Source organism: Arachis hypogaea, chromosome 19 (genome assembly GCF_003086295.3).
Source record: "Arachis hypogaea cultivar Tifrunner chromosome 19, arahy.Tifrunner.gnm2.J5K5, whole genome shotgun sequence".
NCBI classification, from domain to species: domain Eukaryota; kingdom Viridiplantae; phylum Streptophyta; class Magnoliopsida; order Fabales; family Fabaceae; genus Arachis; species Arachis hypogaea.
In genome coordinates this window covers 40,857,905-40,880,165 of record NC_092054.1, presented here as the reverse complement: position 1 = coordinate 40,880,165, position 22,261 = coordinate 40,857,905, and the positions used below count along the sequence as shown (strand labels likewise).

Here is a 22,261-nt window from a genome sequence, read left to right as displayed (position 1 = left end):
CTCGAAATTTTTTTTTTCATTCTGTTTACAGTCTAAATCGAGCATTCTTTCTCCTTCCATTTCTTGAATTTTAGGAACGTATTTTGATGGTATTTTTGTGTACTTTGAATCTTTATTCATAAACCCCTTTTTAAAAGTATAATTTTTAAAACTTGTTTCCCATTTAAATTGAGATTGATTATCCTTAGATGTTCCAGCTTCATTTTTTACTTGTATTGAAATTGCTGGTTCTTCATCACTTGAATAATCTAGGATGTGTTCTTCATTTTCTATATTTTCAGAATTTACTAATTCTTCTTCTATTTGAAATTCTTGTTCTATAATATTATTTTCTTGAGCCATTTTTAATTGTTTAAAAAGCATTGTAACTTCTTCTAATTTTTCTTCAATATTCATAATTTCAATGGTGGTTTTACTTTTAATTCTGTTATGTTGATTATATTTTGAAATTTTTCTTCTTTGGGATATCTCTTTCTGAAAATATTTATTTAATATCTGTTTAATTTCGTTTATATTAGGTTCCTCTTTTTCCTTATTTCTTTAAAATTTTATGGATACTAATATTTCTTCAAGCATATCTACTATAGAATTTAATTGTGGGTTAAAAGTATGATAAAGATGTGGGGAATCATTTCCATGGTAACATTTTTTAGAAATTCCGTGTGAAAAATAAGTTTTTTCAGGTTTTTGAAGTCCTTCAATAAAACTTATAGTAAAATAAAGATTTTGAGAAAAATCATTTTGTATTGATTTTAAGAATTCGGTGTCATTGCAATTAACATTAGTTAAAATCATTAGTTTTTGATCTATTAATTTTGATAATTTAATTATTTCTTCTCTTAAATCTTTCAATTTACTTTTTTCCATTAGGTAATGCTTTTCTTATAAAAAGCTATGATTTTAAGTGTTTTGTAGTGAAAAGTGTGACTTTAAAATGTATGGTTTAGATTTTGTCACGTAGGCGTCTTTAGAAAAAATTGTTTTTAGGATCTTTATTTGAGTGGTGGCTTATCATATTAACTATAATGACTAAATGAGATTGCTCATGTGGCAGGAAATATAAATAAAAAAATTAGTCTTTTTAAATTTTTTTTACTACGTTGACTATAATTAATGCGATGATGGTGTGAATTGCTAATACAAATTACTATATAAAATACTGTACAGTTGTGATAGATTATAACACATTTATAAACTATAGAACTGACATACATAATTAATACATGTTAAATAAATAGAAAAATGAAATAGGTCACATTGGCAAAGGCTGAACTTTTATTGTTAAAAATCTAAAAACATGCATTTTGATGGATTTTGATTTTGTAAATGAGTTATTGTGTTGTTATTGTGAAAAAATAACAGAAGATGCCATTACACGAGCGCATTATTTTTTACCTTCAAGCTGTTGAGTTGTACTATATTGCTAGGGTTTATGAGTATCGGTTTAAATTTGACGAGACATTTATTTGTGCATTTATAAAGCAATCACATATAAAGAGACACATCTTTTATATGCTTTTCGAAGAGTGCATAATGATATTGTAAGATGTTACGTAGGTGAGGCAGTGAGTGAGTGTTTGTCAGATTTTGAACAATACATGCCTGAAGGGAGATCAGCATGGATATAATTTCAGGAGTTATTTGGTAAGTTTTCTCCTGACCCATATATTTAGAAGCACAGCGTCTATCAGACATGGTTCCAACAGAAATTTAGGGTTCTCCTGGCAAATGCTAGTGAGGATTTATGCTCAAACATACATTATGCATAATGCTCTTATCGACTTAGTTGTTTGGAGATAAATTTGGTGCTCAAGTATACATTCATTGATTGTTCTATGTTGCAAAGCTGGATGAGTTGAAAAAATATAGTTGGGGTTCTGCCATGTTGGCGTGGTTGTCCGCTGCATGTGTCGTGTTGCCAACTAAAATGTGGTGCAATTAGCCGGTTTGTTGAGCCTTCTCCATTCATGGATATTTTGGCGTTTTTCTAGATTCAGACCCTGTGGGTATGATTCATTTGTTTGGCTATTGGCCTCTAGGTAATAATATTCTTGGTTCAAATTTCTCATTTAATGCAATAGTTCATATTTATCTATTTCGTTCATAATGGTAAGATGATTACATTGTAGGTGGAAGGGATTTAGTCCTTCGTATCATGAGAGAAAGTCTAGGTTGAGGTTGAATATGTTGCAATCCACTGAGGTAAGTATCTTACATGTTGTTTAGTTAATCATAGTAAAGTGTTAAATATTCTGAAGCCGTAACATAAAACTTCAGTGTCTTAATAGTTTTGTGGAGGCCATTTGATCCGGAGGTATAAAGTGTTATGGATCACGCTATCATTGAGCACAGACATCAGATATTATATCGTTCTGTTATAATTCTGATCTACTTTGCTGTTATTGAATGCCATCAGATTGATCGTGTTATACCTAAGTTTGGTGGGGTGTAGCACCGACTAGAGACATCTCTTGACATTGATTTCCTTATGTCAAAGGATAGGAGGGGTAGAGACCAATGGTTCTCCGAGTATCAATCAAAGTGGTACGAGTTCAGAAATGCCAGAGAGCAAGTTGTCCTATGCTTCAACCTTGTCCTAGTCCATCAGCGAATTTCATGGATTGGTGATACCAAGAGGCATAAAGACTTCTATCATCAGAGGATGTTCTTGATAAACAACTATTTTATGGTTTATTTTGTATTGAATTGAGTGGATTTTATCCATTATTCTCACACTTATTCATATAATTCACATGTTTTAAATTTTCCTTCCTAATTTTGTGCTATGATTGAAAACATGCTTCTTTGGTCTTAAATTCGCTAATTTTAATCTTCTCTTATTACCATTCGATGTAGTGATATGTTTGTCAAGTGTTTTCAGAGTTTATAGGGCAGGAATGGCTTAGAGGATGAAAAAGAAGCATGCAAAAGTGAAAGGAATACAAGAAACAAAGTATTTCAGAATCTGGTAGCGACGCGCACGCATGGACGATGCATACGTGTGACTGGTGCATTCGACAGATGACGCACACGCGTGGCTGACGCCTACGCGTGGCCAGTGAAAATTCCAGTGACGCGTACACGTAGCTGACGCGTACGCGTGACAGAGCGTCACGTGCTGCATTAAACAGAAAACGCTGGGGGCGATTTCTGGGCTGCTTTTGACCCAGTTTCAGGCCCAAAAATACAGATTAGAGGCTGTAGAGTGGAGCTGGAAAAAGGAATCATTCACTTTCATTCATTCACACTTTAGGTTTTAGATGTAGGTTTCTAGGGAGGGAGGCTCTCTCCTCTCTCTAGGTTTAGGGCTTCTTCTTTCAATTTCTCCTTAGGTTCAGGTTCAATCTTCCTTTAATTTAGTTTTTGTCTTACTTTTATTTGTTTAAGAACTTTAGTTCATCTTCTTCTCTTGTTAATTTCCCTTTTTCATCATTTTTTATGTTTATGAGCTCATGTTACATTTGATTTCTGTTAATGCAATTTATGTTTTCTATGTTTATTGTTACTTTCTTTAATTGTTAGTCATTGATGCTTGCAATTGGTTGTTTAGATTTAATATTCCTTGTTAATTTTATCATGCTTTTATTTTGTGCCTACCAAGTGTTTGATAAAATGTTTGGGTGAATTTTAATTTAGCTTTTTACGTTCTTGACTTGGATTGATTATTTAGAGACTCTTGAGTTATCAAAAGTCTTTTGTTGATTGGTGATTGAAGATTGCCGGTTAGCTTGAACTTCACCAAAGCTAGTCTCTCACTATGAGTTGGCTAGGACTTGTGAACTTAAGTTGATTGTATGCACTTGACCTTCCTCCATTGGTTAGAGGTTAACTAAGTGAAGGCAATCCACATTTACCATCACAATTGATAATGATAATAAGGATAGGACTTCTAATCCTCTTTCCTTGTTAAGAGCTTTCGTATTTATTACTTTATTTTCTTGCTATTTTTACTTTCTTGTCTTTTAATTCAAAAACCCCAAAAACGTTTTCCCATAATCAATAGTAAGTACACTTCCCTGAAATTCCTTGAGAGACGACCCGAGGTTGAATACTTCGGTTAATTTTATTGGGTTTGTATTTGTGACAAACAATTTAAACATTGATTGAGGTTTAATTGTCGGTTTAAAACTATACTTGCAACGCGATATTTTTGTGAAAATCTTTACCGACATTTTTTCTCCGTCAAGTTTTTGGCGCTGTTGCCGGGGAATTGCAAATGTGTGCCTTATTATTGGTTATTGTGAATATGTTTGCCTTTTTTGTCTTTATTAGTTTTTGCTAGTTTTAGGAGTTTATTTCCCTTATTTCTTATTAGTTTTTGTTTTTATTTTCTCTTGCTACTATGAATTCTCACCCCTTTGGCTATGAGTTTGGATCAAATTATGTCTAGGGAATGGAAGCTACAATGAGAACATGCATCAAGGATGGGACAATCAAAGGTGGGAGGAGCCTCAAGCTTATGGACAACCCTCTTGGAAACAACCATTCCATGATGCATACCAAGACAATGGTTATTATGGTAGACCTCTTCGTGACAATCAACAACCACCATCATATACCTATGAATCCCCTCTTCAACATAGCTTTGAACCACCATACTCACAAGCCCCCTACAATCAAACACTTCCATATGATCCTAACCTTTATCCACCATACCAACCACCCTACGAGCCATATGACACTACAAGAAAACAGCTCTATTGCCACGCTTTTAAAGCGTGGCGAAAAGCTGAAAAAAGCATGGCGATAGCTTTTTGCCACGCTTTTTGAGCTACCGCCACACTTTTGAAAGGGTGGCATCTGGAAGGGTGGCGGTTGCTCTATCGCCACGCCTTTTTCAGTCTATCGCCACGCTTTTTTTGCCACGCTTTTTACATATTGCCATGCTTAAAAACGTGGCCGTATGTGGGAGATATGGCCACGCTTTCAAAGCGTGGCCGTACATGAGATATGGCCATGCTTTTGAAACGTGCCAATAAAGAGATATAGCCACGCTTTGGCCGTATGTGAGAGATATGGCCATGCTTTAAAAGCGTGGCCGTATGTGAGATATGGCCACGCTTTAAAAGCGTGGCTTGCCAATTTGAACTTTTTGCCACGCTTTGTTCACGCTTTCAAAGCGTGGCCTATTCCTTTGTCAAATTAAAAAAAAGGAAAAAAATAAGAAAATATAAAAAAAAATTTCTTATTAATTTTTATGAATTTAATAAATTTTAAAATTTGTTTGCAAATTTCATGGCTAAAGAAAGCGTGGATAACAAAAATGTTTGCTAAAGAAATGTGATTGAATCCAACAAAAAAAATTCAAAATGTTTTGACAACTTGTGTAATTAAGTCATCTAAGGATTATTTCCTAATGAGAACTCATTGTAACAAACTTATAAGAATGACAAGAAGAATATGCAAATCTATGGTCATTGCAAAATACATATATGAATCAAAGAGAATGATGAGGCTGAGAGCGGCATCTATTGAGCAACCTTAATAATGCATCAGCCTTCCTTCTAGCTCTCAATGAACCATGAGCAGCCAAGCTTTGAAGCGATGGCATGCTCCTTGGATTCGCCAGCAATCACTGCGCAACCACCTTGGTACAGACATGATAAACACAAAGCTGATGAGCTTTTGCAGGCTGAGTGTTTTATTTTGTAACAGGTACATTCCAGAAAAAATCACAATTGCAAAGGTTCAAATTAAAATCTGGCCATCCCGAAACAGATTTCATTATAGCCATATGTGCAATATCATGTATAAAATTAATTTACTCAAGAATTGGATGAAACTAAAAATCTTTGTAAAATTAAAGGGTAAAAGTAAAGCAGATAATAATAATAATAATAATAATAATAATAATAATAATAATAATAATAATAATAATAATAATAATAATAATATCCCAAATATCCATGAAGTAAAAGCATTGAGTAAATGATACATAACAAAGTTTCAGCATGGTACAGACATAATAAAATAGATTGCAAATAGGTTAGCATTTTCAACTAGTAAAACCAGTACCTCATTGATTTCAAACAAGTCAATGTCATGAAGTTCAAGACCAGTAGATTTTACTGCAGCTGGAATAGCAAATGCCAGGCCAACTCCTATAATAGCAGGGTCTACTCTGACAGTAGCAAAACTCCTACAATAATTGAATATAGGATGCTAAGACAATTAAATACAATTATACTCATTTGTGAAATGAATTACTTCAAGTAACCTATCTAGTAGACATCTTTGGAATTAAATGAGCAGAATCAAATTAAGAGCTTAAAATGCTGCTTCTATATATTAATGTGGAATTCAGATATTATAAAACCTGCACTATAGAAAAACTACTTGTAAAGTATACACATTGAACAATATATGCTGAACTGTTTCAAGATCCTCATATTTGACTTGTAATACCACTAATAACAAAATTACTTGTTCTGCGTGATTATTGTGTACCTGAAGGTTCCAATAATCGAAAGCCCCTTTTGCATGGCTACTCTTCTCTTCATCAGGAGAACTGCTGCGGCACCATCACTAACTTGACTAGCATTGCCTGAAATTAAAAATAAGAACTGAGAACAAAAATATGAAAAGAAATTTAAACTATATCAAACTTAACATTAACAGATTTCTTCAGCACCTGCTGTTGTTGAACTATCTTTCTGGAATGCAGGCTTTAGCTTTGTTAGATCCATCAAAGTTGAGTTAGGCTGAATACTATCATCAGCCGAAACTATAATTTGCTTTTCCTCTCTGGTTTTTGGATCCACAATCTACAGAAAAATCATTAATAGTTTAGTACAATAGTACTATAACATTTCAAAATCTGCAATGAAACTTACATTGGAAGTTGGCACTTACCTTGGTAGAAACTGGTATAATTTCATCTTTGAATTTACCAGATTCTCAAAGGCCAATGCAGACGGATTCATCAGCCAATTTGACATGAAGTGCATCCTTGTCTATGGTTGAGTACACAGCCACACAGGGTATTCCCAATTCATGAGTAGTGCAAATAGCACGAACCGGGATTTCGCCTCTGTTAACTACCAGGATCTTGTCACCCTGGCAGGTAGCATGGAGTGCCCCAGAAAATTCACCTTAGTTGTACCTAAGAAACTGCATTATGAATTCTTGATTCCTCTACTTGTCCCTGCATACAAGCCCTTTATTTTCGTTTCCATTCAAGATCAGATTCAGATTTAGAAGGATGCAAAACATGAAATTAAATCTAAGTAATCAAACAATGACGCATTTAGTTCAAGTAATTAGAATTTAGAAGCATGGAGAAGTGGGTGCTTACTGGGATATGGTAAAGAACAAAAAAAGAAAGGATGTGAAGATAAGAGCAACCACTTACCATACCACTTGGCGAGTTCATCATTGGCAGGAGTGACAGCAGCAGCAGCTTTCTTTGAAGGAGGAGGTGGTGCTGCCTTCTTCTTACCAAAGAGAGCCAGTGGAGAGTATAAGTACTCAAAACTCGAAAGAATTCCTATCTTACCACTGAGAAAGATAAGAGAGGGAAAAACAAACCTTGCCCTTCAGTATCATGACATTGAAATTGCTGCTGGTCCTCCTCAAAGGAAGCGGTAAAGTTGATCATGTTACACCAAATCAAAACTGTCCAAATCCATAATTTGATAAAGAACAAATAAATCTCTAAAATAGATCAAAATTTGCACAATTAAAATCAGAACCAAATAAGGATATCAAATCATCAATAATCAAACATGTTTCAATTAAAATTAGAATAAATAAAAAACAAACAAGGAGAACAAAGCAACAATAATTAGAACATGTTTTAATTAAATTCAGAACAAATCAGACCCAAACTTGGAGAACAAATTCAGAAAAATCACACCACAAAATCTTCTCAACAATATGAAGAAAAATTCTGGTCTTGATCAGCTTTCAGATGGTGTTTGTGTTAGGGAAAAATCTGAAAAGGAAAAGACAATGAAATATTGAAACTTTTGGAAAATCTATCTATCTCATTACAGCATATTTTTTCAACTTAGTTCACAATATTTATATTGTTAGCTTCTAAAATAGTTTCATTTGATTCTAATATTATAGCATATTATGCACTCTATGTCAAAGTAAAATTTCAATAGCTGCACGCTGGATAAAACTAAGTTTAATCAGCACACTGTAGCGATATTCCATTCCATCATTAGTACACATGTTAAATCACAATTTTGGGATTTCAATGAAAGAAATATGCAAAGAAAGCAATAAACGTTTGCAGAGAAGAAATGGTACTTGATGAAGAGGAGGCGGTGGAGATGGTGGAGGTGGGGCCCGCACCAGCGAATGAGGTCATCGAAGGAGAGGTGATTGGGAACGGTGAGAATGAAGACAAGAGAAGAGCGAGAGCTAGGGCTTGGGATCGAGGAATGACAGGAGCTCCAGAACAAGTGGAGAACCCTTCTTCGCTCCCTGAATTTAGGGCTCGAATCTTCATCGTTCTCGGAGAAGATAGATTCAAGGTCCAGAGGCTGCTCCGAGTTGACCGAGTGAACTTGGAGGAAGACACCACCAGAGAGACTTGCGACGGAGGGCTTGCGATGGACGCTGTGCGACGAGGGAGTCACCACCAGAGAGAATCACTGCCGAAGAAGCAGCGATGGTGGGAGTGCCAGAAGAGAGAATGACGACGAAGGCATCGCGAGCCTCGGCGATGTTCTTCGGAGGGCTGGGGTTCTTCGCGGAGTGCTGGGGTGAGGACTGGGGTTCTTCGAAGCTTTTAGGATTCTGGCCTTCTGGGTTCAATGAAGAGAAACGGGGTTTTGAATGATGAATGAGATAAGCAGTGTTTTGAATGAAGAAGTACAACGGAGCATTTTATTTTGTACGAGGACCTTTTGGCCACGCTTTTGAAGCGCGCCAAAAGAGTTGTAAGAAACGGCCACGCTTTTAAAATGTCACTATAACGAAACTCTGTCGCAACGCTTTTAAAATGTCCCTATTTCTATCTATGGCCACATTTTTGAAGCGTGGCAGAAAAAAACGTGGCCATATCTCAGCTCAATTGCCACCCTTACAAAAGCATGGCCATAGACTCATTTCGCCACGCTTTTGAAGCGTGGCAAAAAAAAGTGGCCAAATCTCTAACCAATCGCCACCCTCGTAAAAGCATGGCCATTGACCACTTTTGGCCACGCTTTTGAAGCGTGGCAAGAAAAAAGCGTGGCCATAGGCCTTTTTTCTTGTAGTGTGAACCATACATAGAACCACCCACATTCCAACACAATTACTCCCAAGAACCACCACCTCAATATACACCCTCACCATATCCTTATCAAGAAGAACCACCTTCGTATTATGAGCCCTTTCTCCCAACAAATGAACCCTCCTATCCACCCCGAGCTCCCATAGATGATACCTTTAGTGTTATTCGCCAAGGGTAACGAGAGCTTCAAACCACACTTACCTCTTCTCTCACTGGTCTCACCTCTACTCTCCAAGCTCTTATATCCCGTGTGGATCCACCCTCTACCCCCAATACTCATCCCTCGAGCTCTAGTGCACTTCCTTTTCACCCATATCCATCAATCCAAGAGCAATACATCCTAATTATGCTGGTAACATAGAACAAGAGAGAAGGGATCGTCTTAGATACTTAATGGATCGGATTCACGCATCCCTACTTCAAGGGAAGCAAAAGGAGGCCCAAAAAGTGGAAGTAAGAAAGACCATTGAAGATGAAGGAATAGTTGAAGAATTAGGGGAGGTTGAACAAGAGGGAAGTTCCATCATTGAAGACAACTCTACACCAAGTGACAATAGAAATCTTGTTGAAACCTCTTCCATCGGATGTGAAACCAATGTTGAGAAGGACTGTATACACCCTCCAACACATGACTTGATCAATGAGGAAGTGTTGGAAGAAGTTAACAAGAAAGTGAGAATTGAAGAAAGTTGTCAAGAGGTGGAAGTCATCAAGGAGGAGCTGGATTTTGTACTAGGGCAAGTGGAGAACGCCAAAATTATTGAAGAAGAGAAAGTGGTTGAAGATTTAGGAGATGTGGAACCTCGATGGGAGTCTCAAGTCATAAAGCCTCCTTCTAAGATGTTTGAATTTGATGTTGAGGAGGGTGTGCAACCTCCAAGTCATATCATGGTTGAAGACTTTGAGGAGGTTGATCATGAGATGGATTCAATAATTGATGAGTTTTTATCTACAATTGAATCCTTTTGTAACACCCTAACTAGCCTAAGCTTTACCTCGCATCGTAAAGTAAACGTTAATAAGAGATTACGACAATTCTAAACTCACACATATAATATATAGAAAGAATTAATAATATCTAGAAACCCGATGAAAGATATAGCTCAAAAACAGGATTTAAAAAGCGCAAACGTACTAACAAAGCTTCTAACTTACAACACAAGATACAAATAAGATATATCAAAATATAATAGTATAATATCATAAGAATCTAGTCACGGCGCGGAGTTTAAGCCGGCAAGCCATATACAGACCATACATGGAACCAGACAGTAAAAACAGCTTATACAAGTTTTGTTCTCTCAACATATGCCTCTAGGCTAAAACAAAATACAAAATGAGAGATGTATAAACAAATTAAATAAAAAAGACTCAAAAGGTATCCGGATCCTCCGCTTCTGTCACCATCCAAGCAACTCACCGAGGTGGGTTGCGACCTGCATTTGAAAAATACAACAGAAATATGGAATGAGAACCGGCGGTTCTCAGTATGGTAACAGTGCCCAGTGATGTAGGATATAAGACCCCGGGATGCCAAAGGCAATCCTAGACTTCATATCCATCACAAGATTTCAATCTTAAGGCATACTAAAACAAATAAGCATGATTATATAGATCTTACCATAGATAAACAGGGTACTCTATCTTAAGGGATTTCTATTCTAACCAAACACCGCTGTCCCATAGCCTTCACCAACCTATCCTCCATGCGATCCCATCGCCACCGCCTTCTGAACCTCTTCAATCTCAGTAGAAATCACAATTATATACAATGTAAGTAAATCACAAGTAGAAGCATATAAGGCAAGTAACTCAAGTAAGAAAATAGGCATGTTATACAAATAGGCAAACCATTACAAGTAGTCAAAGCATACAAACAGATAGGAGATGCACATGATGAATGCCTGCCCTATTGGCTGTGATATCACATTGTCAGTTCAACTACCAACCCGACACATCTCCATGGAGATGTCGCCCTTCGAAATCATCATTGGGAACCCCCGAGATATAGTGCTCGGATCAATGTCCAGGATTTTGCGCCTGCACGCTCTATTGATCCGAAGGGGTGCGAGCGGGATACTCTTGCCACAGACCTCACATCTCAACGCAAGCGGGACAAACCACCGCCCTTACGTCGCCGCCGCTACCTCGACAGGCGGGATCCAACCGCCGTCCCTGCCGGGCGCATAGCGTCTCATAATCTCAATTTAAAACAGTAGTTCAGTGGTTTTTCATAAAACATTTTTAATACAACAATGATTCATCATTGCACATTCGAGTCCTCGACTCATCTCAACCACTGTCACATCAACATTTCCATTTCCATTTCCGAGTCCTCGACTCATCACAACTACTGTCAATTCACATTTCAATTCTGAACTCAACAGTTCATCAGTTTTCATCTCATATACCAATCTACCTTCACACGCCATCAAACACATCCTTAGTACACCCAAAACCTAAGCCTCCGTTTACTAATTTTTCATAATAATATCAACTAAACTCTAAAGTTCTTTCCCATGTTCTCATACTCAAAATCAAGCCCAAAAGTCTTAAAATGGTGTCATAGAAGCTTACAATCTTGTTGGGAAGGTGAAATAGTTGAAAACAAAGTTAAATTTGAGAAACAGGAAGCGTGCGTACGCATAGGGGTGTGCGCGCGCATGCCCTGGAGAAGTTTTAGAACGTGTGCGTACGCATAGAGGTGTGCATACATACAGATGCCAAAATTCACAATATCTATTTGCTTGCACAACCTGTGCCAGCGCCCTCAACAGAATGACCTTCCCAACGTGTGTGTACGCACTGGGCTGTGCGTACGCACAGCGCTGTGAACAGATTGCCTGTCTCTGCGTGTGCGTACGAACAGGTCTGTGCATGCGCACGGGTTAAAAATTCTGCAAAGGTGTGCGTACGCACAAGGCTGTGCGTGCGCACATACCAGAAATCATAAAATTCTACAACTTTGCAAAATTTCAGATTTTTACACCAATCTTTGAATGATCATAACTTCCTCTAAAAAAATTCCAAATCTTACACTCTTTATATCAATTTGAAGAGTTTTCAAAAAGCTTTAATTATATACAGTTTTCAACAAATTTTGAAAACCGAGGCATAAGTTATGATCAAACAAAGTTCACCGAAAATAAACTTTTACCAAAAATCACAATTTACGAAATTTTCCAAAATCCTCAAACCACCTCCAACCAAAGCAATACCAAACTCCCATTTTCAACACAATCTACCCTCTTAGGTCACAATTTACCATTCATGTCAAATTTTCCACCACACTTCATCATTTTGAATCTCAATTATCAAACATATACATCAGAAACAATTTTTCCACCATCACATGCATCCATCGTCATTATATCACTATCAATCTCTATGATCAAACTCATTCATGCTTTATGTTAATACTCAATAATATTCATTCATCCAAACTCATAATACATCATATCTCAACATCATAATCAACAACATTACCAATAATAATTCACAAACCTTATTCAACCAATCAATATCAACAACCACATTAAATCAACCCTATCCTATAGGTCACTAGACTAAATGTCCATGAATATTATATACTACATAGAGAAAACTGAAACCATACCTTGGCCGATTTCCAATATGCCCTTAACCCAAAATGAGCACAACAATGATCACCAACAAGCTTTCCAGCATAATCCAAGCCACCAACAATCACCAAAGGCCTCCAAACTCACAATTATTCAAGCTATATATACATAAACCATCACAATTCAACCTAGGGCTCATAAAAATTAAAATTTCACAAGGGTTCAAGAGTAACTCACCTTAACCAATAGTTTTGGAAGCCAAAACCACAAGCAATCAAGTGCTAGAGTGTACCTAAACACCCAAAACACAAGATTTCACTCAAAACCAAACCCTGAAACTCGAATTTCTCCAAGGCACGAAAACTGGGCAGAAAAACTTTAGAAAATTACCACAATGCTTGGATAAAAAGGATGGGCTTGGCAAGAGCTTCGCGTAGCCGCTGACGGCACGCGAATCGGAGCACCGTAGCTCGAGATATCGCGGATCAAAGTGATGTGTGAATAGTGCTCTTCTCTCTTCTCCCTCTTCTCTTTCTCAGCTGGTGTGTGTGAGTTATGAGAGTGTTGTGTGCTGAATTGGCTTTTATTGAGGGTATATATATGTTGGCCTTAGGCCCAACTTGGGCCCGGTCCAACCCGTTAGCGTTTTTAGCCCGTTCGGTCCAACTTCGGGCCAAACCTTTAAAATTAACGTCGGTTTTCGACTTCTAGTATTTTTCTAAGGTTTTTGACTGTTTTCACTTTTTTTCGCGTAGCACTGGGCAGACTTGAACCGGTTCAACCAGTTTGATTGCCGGTTCACGGTTTTTCACGGTTTTTCGCAAAAAACACATTTTCTAACTCAGAAAAACCTACTGACTCCAAAAATCATATTTAAATCCTCAAATTCTCGTTCTAAATTTTTGGACTCTATTTTGGGCAATTTAATTAACTAATTAGGCGGTTAATTTGTCACGGTTCTTACATTCTCCCCACCAAATAAGAAATTTTGCCCTCAAAATTTAGTGATTACCTGAGAAAAGCTCAGGGTAATCCTTTCGCATCTCAGACTCCAATTTCCAAGTATGCTCTTCAACTCTTGCTCGCTCCCAAGCTACTTTAACCAACTTAACTTCTTTTCCTCGCAGCTTCTTTACATTAGTGTCGTCATTATGCACCAGTATTACTTGAAAAGTCAAGTTCTCCCTCAACTCAACCGACTCAGGTTCTAACACATGAGCTGCATCCGACGTGTACTTGCAGAGCTGTGACACGTGGAATACGTCATGCATATTAGACAGATGAGGTGGCAAAGCTACTTGATATTCCACCGGCCCGAATCGTCTCAGAATCTCAAACGGTCCAATGAACCTCGGATTCAATTTCTTGGTTTTTATAGCTCTTCCAATCCCAGTCGTCGGAGTAACCCTCAAGAATACATGTTCTCCTACATCAAATTCCAACGGCTTCCTCCTTTGATCCGCATAGCTCTTCTGTCGACTTTGAGTAGTTAGAATTCTCTCTCGTATCTTCTTAATCTTCTCAGTAGTTTCTGCTACCAAATCAGGACTGATGAGCGGATAATTTATACGCTTTTTGGCATTATTTTTAGTATGTTTTTAGTAGGATCTAGTTACTTTTAGGGATGTTTTCATTAGTTTTTATGTTAAATTCACATTTCTGGACTTTACTATGAGTTTGTGTGTTTTTCTGTGATTTCAGGTATTTTCTGGCTGAAATTGAGGGACTTGAGCAGAAATCAGATTCAGAGGTTGAAGAAGGACTGCTGATGCTGTTGGATTCTGACCTCCCTGCACTCAAAGTAGATTTTCTGGAGCTACAGAACTCGAAATGGCGCGCTTCTAATTGCGTTGGAAAGTAGACATCCAGGGCTTTCCAGCAATATATAATAGTTCATACTTTGGCCAAGAATAGATGACGTAAATTGGCGTTCAACGCCAGCTTTCTACCCAAATCTGGCGTCAAGCGCCAGAAAAGGAGCCAAAACCAGAGTTGAACGCCCAAACTGGCACAAAAACTGGCGTTCAACTCCAAGGAGGACCTCTACACGTGCAACACTCAAAGCCCAGCCCAAGCACACACCAAGTGGGCCCCAGAAGTGGATTTATGCATCAATTACTTACTCATGTAAACCCTAGTAGCTAGTTTATTATAAATAGGACCTCTTACTATTGTATTTGACATCGGGGGATTACCTTATGATCCTTTGATCACGTTTTGGGGGCTGGCCATCTCGGCCATGCCTGGACCTTCACTTATGTATTTTCATACGGTAGAGTTTCTACACTCCATAGATTAAGGTGTGGAGCTCTGCTGTTCCTCAAAGATTAATGCAAAGTACTACTGTTTTCCATTCAATTCATCTTATTTCGCTTCTAAGATATCCATTCGCACCCAAGAACGTGATGAAGGTGATGATTATGTGTGACGCTCATCATCCTTCTCCCTTATGAACGCGTGCCTGACAAACACTTCTGTTCTACATGAAATAAGCTAGAATGAATATCTCTTAGATCTCTTAACCGGAATCTTCGTGGCGTAAGCTAGAATGATGGCGGCATTCAAGAGAATCTGGAAAGTCTAAACCTTGTCTGTGGTATTCCGAGTAGGATTCAATGATTGAATGACTGTGACGAGCTTCAAACTCGCGATTGTTGGGCGTTAGTGACAGACGCAAAAGGAGGGTGAATCCTATTCCAGCATGATCGAGAACCGACAGATGATTAGCGGTGCTGTGACAGAGCATGTGAGCATATTTTTCACTGAGAGGAGGTGATGTAGCCACTGACAACGGTGATGCCCTTGCATAAAGCCAGCCATGGAAAGGAGTAAGACTGATTGGATGAAGATAGCAGGAAAGCAGAGGTTCAGAGGAACGAAAAGTATCTCCATTCGCTTATCTGAAATTCCTACCAATGATTTACATAAGTAACTCTATCCTTATTCTATTATTTATTATTCGAAAACACCATTATCAATTTATATCTGCCTAACTGAGATTTGCAAGGTGACCATAGCTTGCTTCATACCAACAATCTCCGTGGGATTCGACCCTTACTCACGTAAGGTATTACTTGGACGACCCAGTGCACTTGCTGGTTAGTTGTATCGAAGTTGTGAACCATGGTATTGGCGTCATGTTCTTGGCGCCATTGCCAGGGAAAGAAAGAGCCATGAATTTTACATAATTAAAGTGTAATCACGATTACGCGTACCAAGTTGCTCACGTTGCCAGGGATTGTTCGAGCCTGGACATCACAATTTCGTGCACCAAGTTTTTGGCGCCGTTGCCGGGGATTGTTCGAGTTTGGACAACTGACGGTTCATCCTGTTGCTCAGATTAGGTAATTTTCTTTTTGTTTTCTTTTCAAAAATTTTTCAAAAATATTTCAAAATTTTCTCACCTGTTTTCGAAAAAAAAAAGAGGGTTTTAAAATAAAAATGTTTTCAAAAATATATTTTCTTTTCAGAATTTTTAAGAATGAATTCTAGTGTTTCATGGAGCATGTTGAAGCCTGGCTGGCTGTAAAGCCATGTCTAATTCCTTTGGGAATGAGTATGTCAGGCGTGTCATGTCTGAGTTACATACTAAAGCTTGGCTGGCTATTAAGCCATGCCTGACCCTTTGATTGGAGCTTTAGAGCATAAGATTCCTGGAATTCATATTGAAAATTTTGGAATCCTTATTTTCTTTTTCAAAATAATTTTTCGAAAAATATAAAATAAAAATACAAAAAAAATTAGAAAATCATAAAAATCAAAAATATTTTTCTGTTTCTTGTTTGAGTCTTGAGTCATGTTATAAGTTTGGTGTCAATTGCATGGGCATCTTGCATTTTTCGAAAATTCATGCATTCATAGTGTTCTTCATGATCTTCAAGTTGTTCTTGGTAAGTCTTCTTGTTTGATCTTGATGATTTTTTGTTTTGTGTCTTTTCATGTTTATCATATGCATTCTTGAATTCTTAGTGTCTAAGCATTAAAGAATTCTAAGTTTGGTGTCTTGCATGTTTTCTTTGCATTAAAAATTTTTCAAAAATATGTTCTTGATGTTCATCATGACATTCAAAGTGTTCTTGGTGTTCATCTTGACATTCATAGCATTCTTGCATGCATCACATGTTTTGATCTAAAATTCTCATGCATTGCATCATTTTTCTTGTTTTTCTCTCTCTTCATTAAAAATTCAAAAAAAAAATATCTTTCCCCTTTTTCTCTCATCAAATTCGAAAATTTGGATTGACTTTTTCAAAAATTTTTAAAATCAAATTGTTTCTCATGAGTCAAATCAAATTTTCAATTTGAAAATCTTATCTTTTTCAAAATCTTTTTCAAAAATCAAATCTTTTTCAAATTTCTTAGTTATTTTCGAAAATTCCAAAAATATTTTTCAAAAATCTTTTTCTTATTTTTATATCAAATTTTCGAAAATAACATAATCAATTAATGTTTTGATTTAAAAATTTGAAGTTTGTTACTTGATTGTTAAGAAAGATTCAAACTTTAAGTTCTAGAATCATATCTTGTGATTTCTTATGAATCAAGTCATTAATTGTGATTTTAAAAATCAAAACTTTTTTCAAAACTAATTTCTAAAATATCTTCTTATCTTACCTTTTTTCAAAAAGTTGGTTTCAAAATATCTTTTCTAACCTCCTAACTTCTTATCTTTTCAAAAAATTGTTTCAACTAACTAACTAACTTTTTGTTTGTTTCTTAACTTTTTCAAAACCACCTAACTAACTCTCTCTCTAATTTTCGAAAATATCTCCCCTCTTTTTCAAAAATTTCTTTTTAATTAACTAATTATTCTTATTTTCATTTTTGATTTTAAAAAAATTTTCGAAAAAAAAATACTAACATTTTTCAAAAACCATTTTTGAAAATCACTAACTCTTTTTCAAAAATTATTTTCAAAAATTCCTTCTCTCTCATCTTATTCTATTTATTTATTCATCTACTAACATCTCATCTCACACCTCTGCCATCCTCACAGTTGTGTTTCTTTCTTTACATCACACTCTTTGTCTCCCTCTTTTCTTCCACTCACACAGGGATCCCTATACTGTGGTATAAAGGATCTCTATTATTATTATTATTATTATTTTTCTGTGCCTTCTTCTTTGTCATATGAGCAGGAGCAAGGACAAGAACATTCTTGTCGAAGCAGATCCAGAACCTGAAAGGACTCTGAAGAGAAAATTAAGAGAAGCTAAAATACAACAATCCAGAGATAACCTCTCAGAAATTTTCGAACAGGCAGAGGAGATGGCAGCCGAAAATAATAATAATGTAAGGAAGATGCTTGGTGACTTTACTGCACCTAATTCCAATCTACATGGAAGAAGCATCTCCATTCCTGCCATCGGAGCAAACAACTTTGAGCTGAAACCTCAATTAGTTTCTCTGATGCAGCAGAACTGCAAGTTTCATGGACTTCCATCTGAAGATCCTTTTCAGTTCTTGACTGAATTCTTGCAGATATGTGATACTGTTAAGACTAATGGAGTAGATCCTGAAGTCTACAGGCTCATGCTTTTCCCTTTTGCTGTAAGAGACAGAGCTAGATTATGGTTGGATTCTCAACCCAAAGACAGCCTGAACTCTTGGGATAAGCTGGTCATGGCTTTCTTAGCCAAGTACTTTCCTCCTCAAAAGCTGAGTAAGCTTAGAGTGGATGTTCAAACCTTCAGACAGAAGGAAGGTGAATCCCTCTATGAAGCTTGGGAGAGATACAAAGGACTGACCAAAAAGTGTCCTTCTGACATGCTTTCAGAATGGACCATCCTGGATATATTCTATGATGGTTTATCTGAGCTATCAAAGATGTCACTGGACACTTCTGCAGGTGGATCCATTCACCTAAAGAAAACGCCTGCAGAAGCCCAAGAACTCATTGACATGGTTGCTAATAACTAGTTCATGTACACTTCTGAGAGGAGTCCTGTGAGTAATGGGACGCCTATGAAGAAGGGAGTTCTTAAAGTTGATACTCTGAATGCCATATTGGCTCAGAATAAAATATTGACTCAGCAAGTCAATATGATTTCTCAGAGTCTGAATGGAATGCAAGCTGCATCCAACAGTACTCAAGAGGCTTCTTATGAAGAAGAAGCTTATGATCCTGAGAACTCTGCAATAGCAGAGGTGAATTACTTAGGTGAACCTTATGGAAACACCTATAACTCATCATGGAGAAATCATCCAAATTTCTCATGGAAGGATCAAAAGCCTCAACAAGGCTTTAATAATGGTGGAAGAAACAGGTTTAGCAATAGCAAGCCTTTTCCATCATCCACTCAGCAACAGACAGAGAATTCTGAGCAGAATCCATCTAGCTTAGCAAATTTAGTCTCTGATCTATCTAAGGCCACTGTGAGTTTCATGAATGAAACAAGGTCTTCCATTAGAAATTTGGAAGCACAAGTGGGACAGCTGAGTAAAAGGATCACTGAAATCCCTCATAGTACTTTCCCAAGCAATACAGAAGAGAATCCAAAAGGAGAGTGTAAGGCCATTGACATAAGCACCATAGCCGAACCCAAAGAAGGAGAGGAGGACGTGAATCCCAAGGAGGAAGACCTCCTGGGACGTCCAGTGATCAATAAGGAGTTTTCCTCTGAGGAACCAAAGGAATCTGAGGCACATCTAGAGACCATAGAGATTCCATTGAACCTCCTTATGCCCTTCATGAGCTCTGATGAGTATTCCTCTTCTGAAGAGAATGAGGATGTTTCTGAAGAGCAAACTGCCAAGTTTCTTGGTGCAATCATGAAGCTGAATGCCAAATTATTTGGCATTGATACTTGGGAAGTTGAACCTCCCTTGTTCATCAATGAACTAAGTGATCTGGATCAACTGACATTGCCTCAGAAGAGACAGGATCCTGGAAAGTTCATAATACCCTGTACCATAGGCACCATGATCTTTAAGGCTCTATGTGACCTTGGTTCAGGAATAAACCTCATGCCCCTCTCTGTAATAGAGAAACTAGGAATCTATGGGGTGCAAGCTGCTAAAATCTCATTAGAGATGGCAGACAGTTCAAGAAAACAGGCTTATGGACAAGTAGAGGACGTGTTAGTAAAGGTTGAAGGCCTTTACATCCCTGCTGATTTCATAGTCCTGGATACTGGAAAGGAAGAGGATGAATCCATCATCCTAGGAAGACCTTTCCTAGCCACAGCAAGAGCTATGATTGATGTTGACAGAGGAGAATTAGTCCTCCAAGTGAATGAGGACTCCCTTGTGTTTAAAACTCAAGGATCTCTCTCTGCAACCATGGAGAGGAAGCATGAAAAGCTTCTCTCACTACAGAGTCAACCAGAGCCCCACAGTCAAACTCTAAGTTTGGTGTTGGGAGGCCACAACCAAACTCTAAGTTTGGTGTTGAACTCCTATATCCAAACTCTAAGTTTGGTGTTGGAGAGTCTCAACAAAGCTCTGCACATCTGTGAGGCTCCATGAGAGCCCACTGTCAAGCTATTGACATTAAAGAAGCGCTTGTTGGGAGGCAACCCAATGTTTATTTATCTAACTATATTTTTCTTAGTTATATGTCTTTGTAGGTTCATGATCATGTGGAGTCACAAAATAAATATAAAAATTGAAAATGGAATAAAAAACAGCAGAAGAAAAATCACACCCTGGAGGAGCATCTGTCTGGCGTTCAGCGCCAGAATAGAGCATGGTGCTGGCGCTGAACGCCCAAAACGGGCAGTTTCTGGGCGCTGAACGCCAGAACAGGCATGGTTCTGGCGTTCAACGCCAGAAATGGCACACAAATGGGCGTTGAACGCCCAAAATAGCCACCAACCTGGCGCTGAACGCCCAGAGTTGTGTGCAAGGGCATTTTGCATGCCTAAATTGGTGCAGGGATGTAAATGCCTTGACACCTCAAGATCTGTGGACCCCACAGGATCATCTCAGGATCTGTGGACCCCACAGGATCCCCACCTACCTCATCATCTCTCTTTCCATTCATGATCATCCCTTCTGTTTTCCATTTACCACTCACATCCATACACCCACTACCTTCAAAATTCAACATCTCTCTCCCACCCAATCCCACCCATATGGCCGAATACACACATCCATCCATCTCCTCCATATCTTCTTCTTATTCTTCTATTCTTTCTTCTTTTGCTCGAGGGCGAGCAACATTCTAAGTTTGGTGTGGTAAAAGCATAGCTTTTTTGTTTTTTCAATAACCATTGATGGCACCTAAGGCCAGAGAAACCTCTAGAAAGAGGAAAGGGAAGACAAAAGCTTCCATCAAAGGTCTATAGCTCAGTGGTAGAACATTTGACTGCAAATCAAGAGATCCCTGAGATACCTCAGGGGATACATTTTCTTCCACACAATTATTGGAAGCAACTAAGGGTGGAACATCAAGAGCACTCCATCATCCTTCATGAAATCAGAGAAGATCTAAAAGCAATGAAGGAGGAGCAACAAAGGCAAGGAAGAGACATAGAAGAGCTCAAGGACATCATTGGTTCCTCAAGAAGGAAACGCCACCATCACTAAGGTGGATTCATTCCTTGTTCTTATTTCTTCTATTTTTCGTTTTCTATGTTATGTGCTTATCTATGTTTATGTCTTCATTACATGATCATTAGTAGTTAGTAACTATGTCTGAAAGTTATGAATGTCCTATGAATCCATCACCTCTCTTAAATGAAAAATGTTTTAATTCAAAAGAACAAGAAGTACATGAGTTTCGAATTTATCCTTGAACTTAGCTTAATTATATTGATGTGGTGACAATGCTTCTTGTTTTCTGAATGTATGCTTGAACAGTGCATATGTCTTTTGAAGTTGTTGTTTAAGAATGTTAAATATGTTGGCTCTTGAAAGAATGATGATAAGGAGACATGTTATTTGATAATCTGAAAAATCATAAAAATGATTCTTGAAGCAAGAAAAAGCAGCAAAGAGCAAAGCTTGCAGAAAAAAAAAGTAGGCGAAAAAAAAAATAAATAATAGAAAGGAAAAGCAAGCAGAAAAAGCCAAAAGCTCTTAAAACCAAGAGGCAAGAGCAAAAAGCCAATAACCCTTAAAACCAAAAGGCAAGGGTAAATAAAAAGGATCCCAAGGCTTTGAGCATCAGTGGATAGAAGGGCCTAAAGGAATAAAATCCTGGTCTAAGCGGCTAAACCAAGCTTTCCCTAACCATGTGCTTGTGGCGTGTAGGTGTCAAGTGAAAACTTGAGACTGAGCGGTTAAAGTCAAGGTCTAAAGCAAAAAAAAGAGTGTGCTTAAGAACCCTGGACACCTCTAATTGGGGACTTTAGCAAAGCTGAGTCACAATCTGAAAAGGTTCACCCAATTATGTGTCTGTGGCATTTATGTATCCGGTGGTAATATTGGAAAACAAAGTGCTTAGGGCCACGACCAAGACTCATAAAGAAGCTGTGTTCAAGAATCATCATACTGAACTAGGAGAGTCAAC

At 37.6% G+C, this 22,261-nt stretch overlaps 1 protein-coding gene and 1 non-coding gene across 2 annotated transcripts; both read right to left on the bottom strand.

The window, feature by feature from the left end:
- Nucleotides 1-5,946: 5,946 nt before the first annotated feature.
- On the bottom strand, nucleotides 5,947-7,597 carry LOC112778280 (3-ketoacyl-CoA thiolase 1, peroxisomal-like). The gene is made up of 6 exons (XM_025822615.1): nucleotides 7,528-7,597; nucleotides 7,352-7,486; nucleotides 6,853-6,863; nucleotides 6,632-6,764; nucleotides 6,448-6,544; nucleotides 5,947-6,139 (listed from the first exon to the last, which is right to left on the bottom strand). Exons 1-6 carry the CDS (start codon nucleotides 7,595-7,597, stop codon nucleotides 5,947-5,949), a joined length of 639 nt encoding a protein of 212 aa, XP_025678400.1.
- Nucleotides 7,598-18,471: 10,874 nt separating this feature from the next.
- On the bottom strand, nucleotides 18,472-18,579 carry LOC112782019 (small nucleolar RNA R71). Its single transcript, XR_003192763.1, has one exon. It is a non-coding gene; the product is annotated as a small nucleolar RNA R71 (small nucleolar RNA).
- Between the last annotated feature and the right edge of the window lie 3,682 nt (nucleotides 18,580-22,261).

Excerpts from the sequence above, each read along its gene's own strand:
- LOC112778280 (XM_025822615.1), bottom strand. The coding sequence starts at position 7,597 with ATGATCAACTTTACCGCTTCCTTTGAGGAGGACCAGCAGCAATTTCAA. Across the intron at positions 6,545-6,631 it reads AGATAGTTCAACAACAGCAG|GCAATGCTAGTCAAGTTAGT; the intron begins GTGCTGAAGAAA and ends TTTTAATTTCAG. Across the intron at positions 6,140-6,447 it reads TCGATTATTGGAACCTTCAG|GAGTTTTGCTACTGTCAGAG; the intron begins GTACACAATAAT and ends CAATTATTGTAG.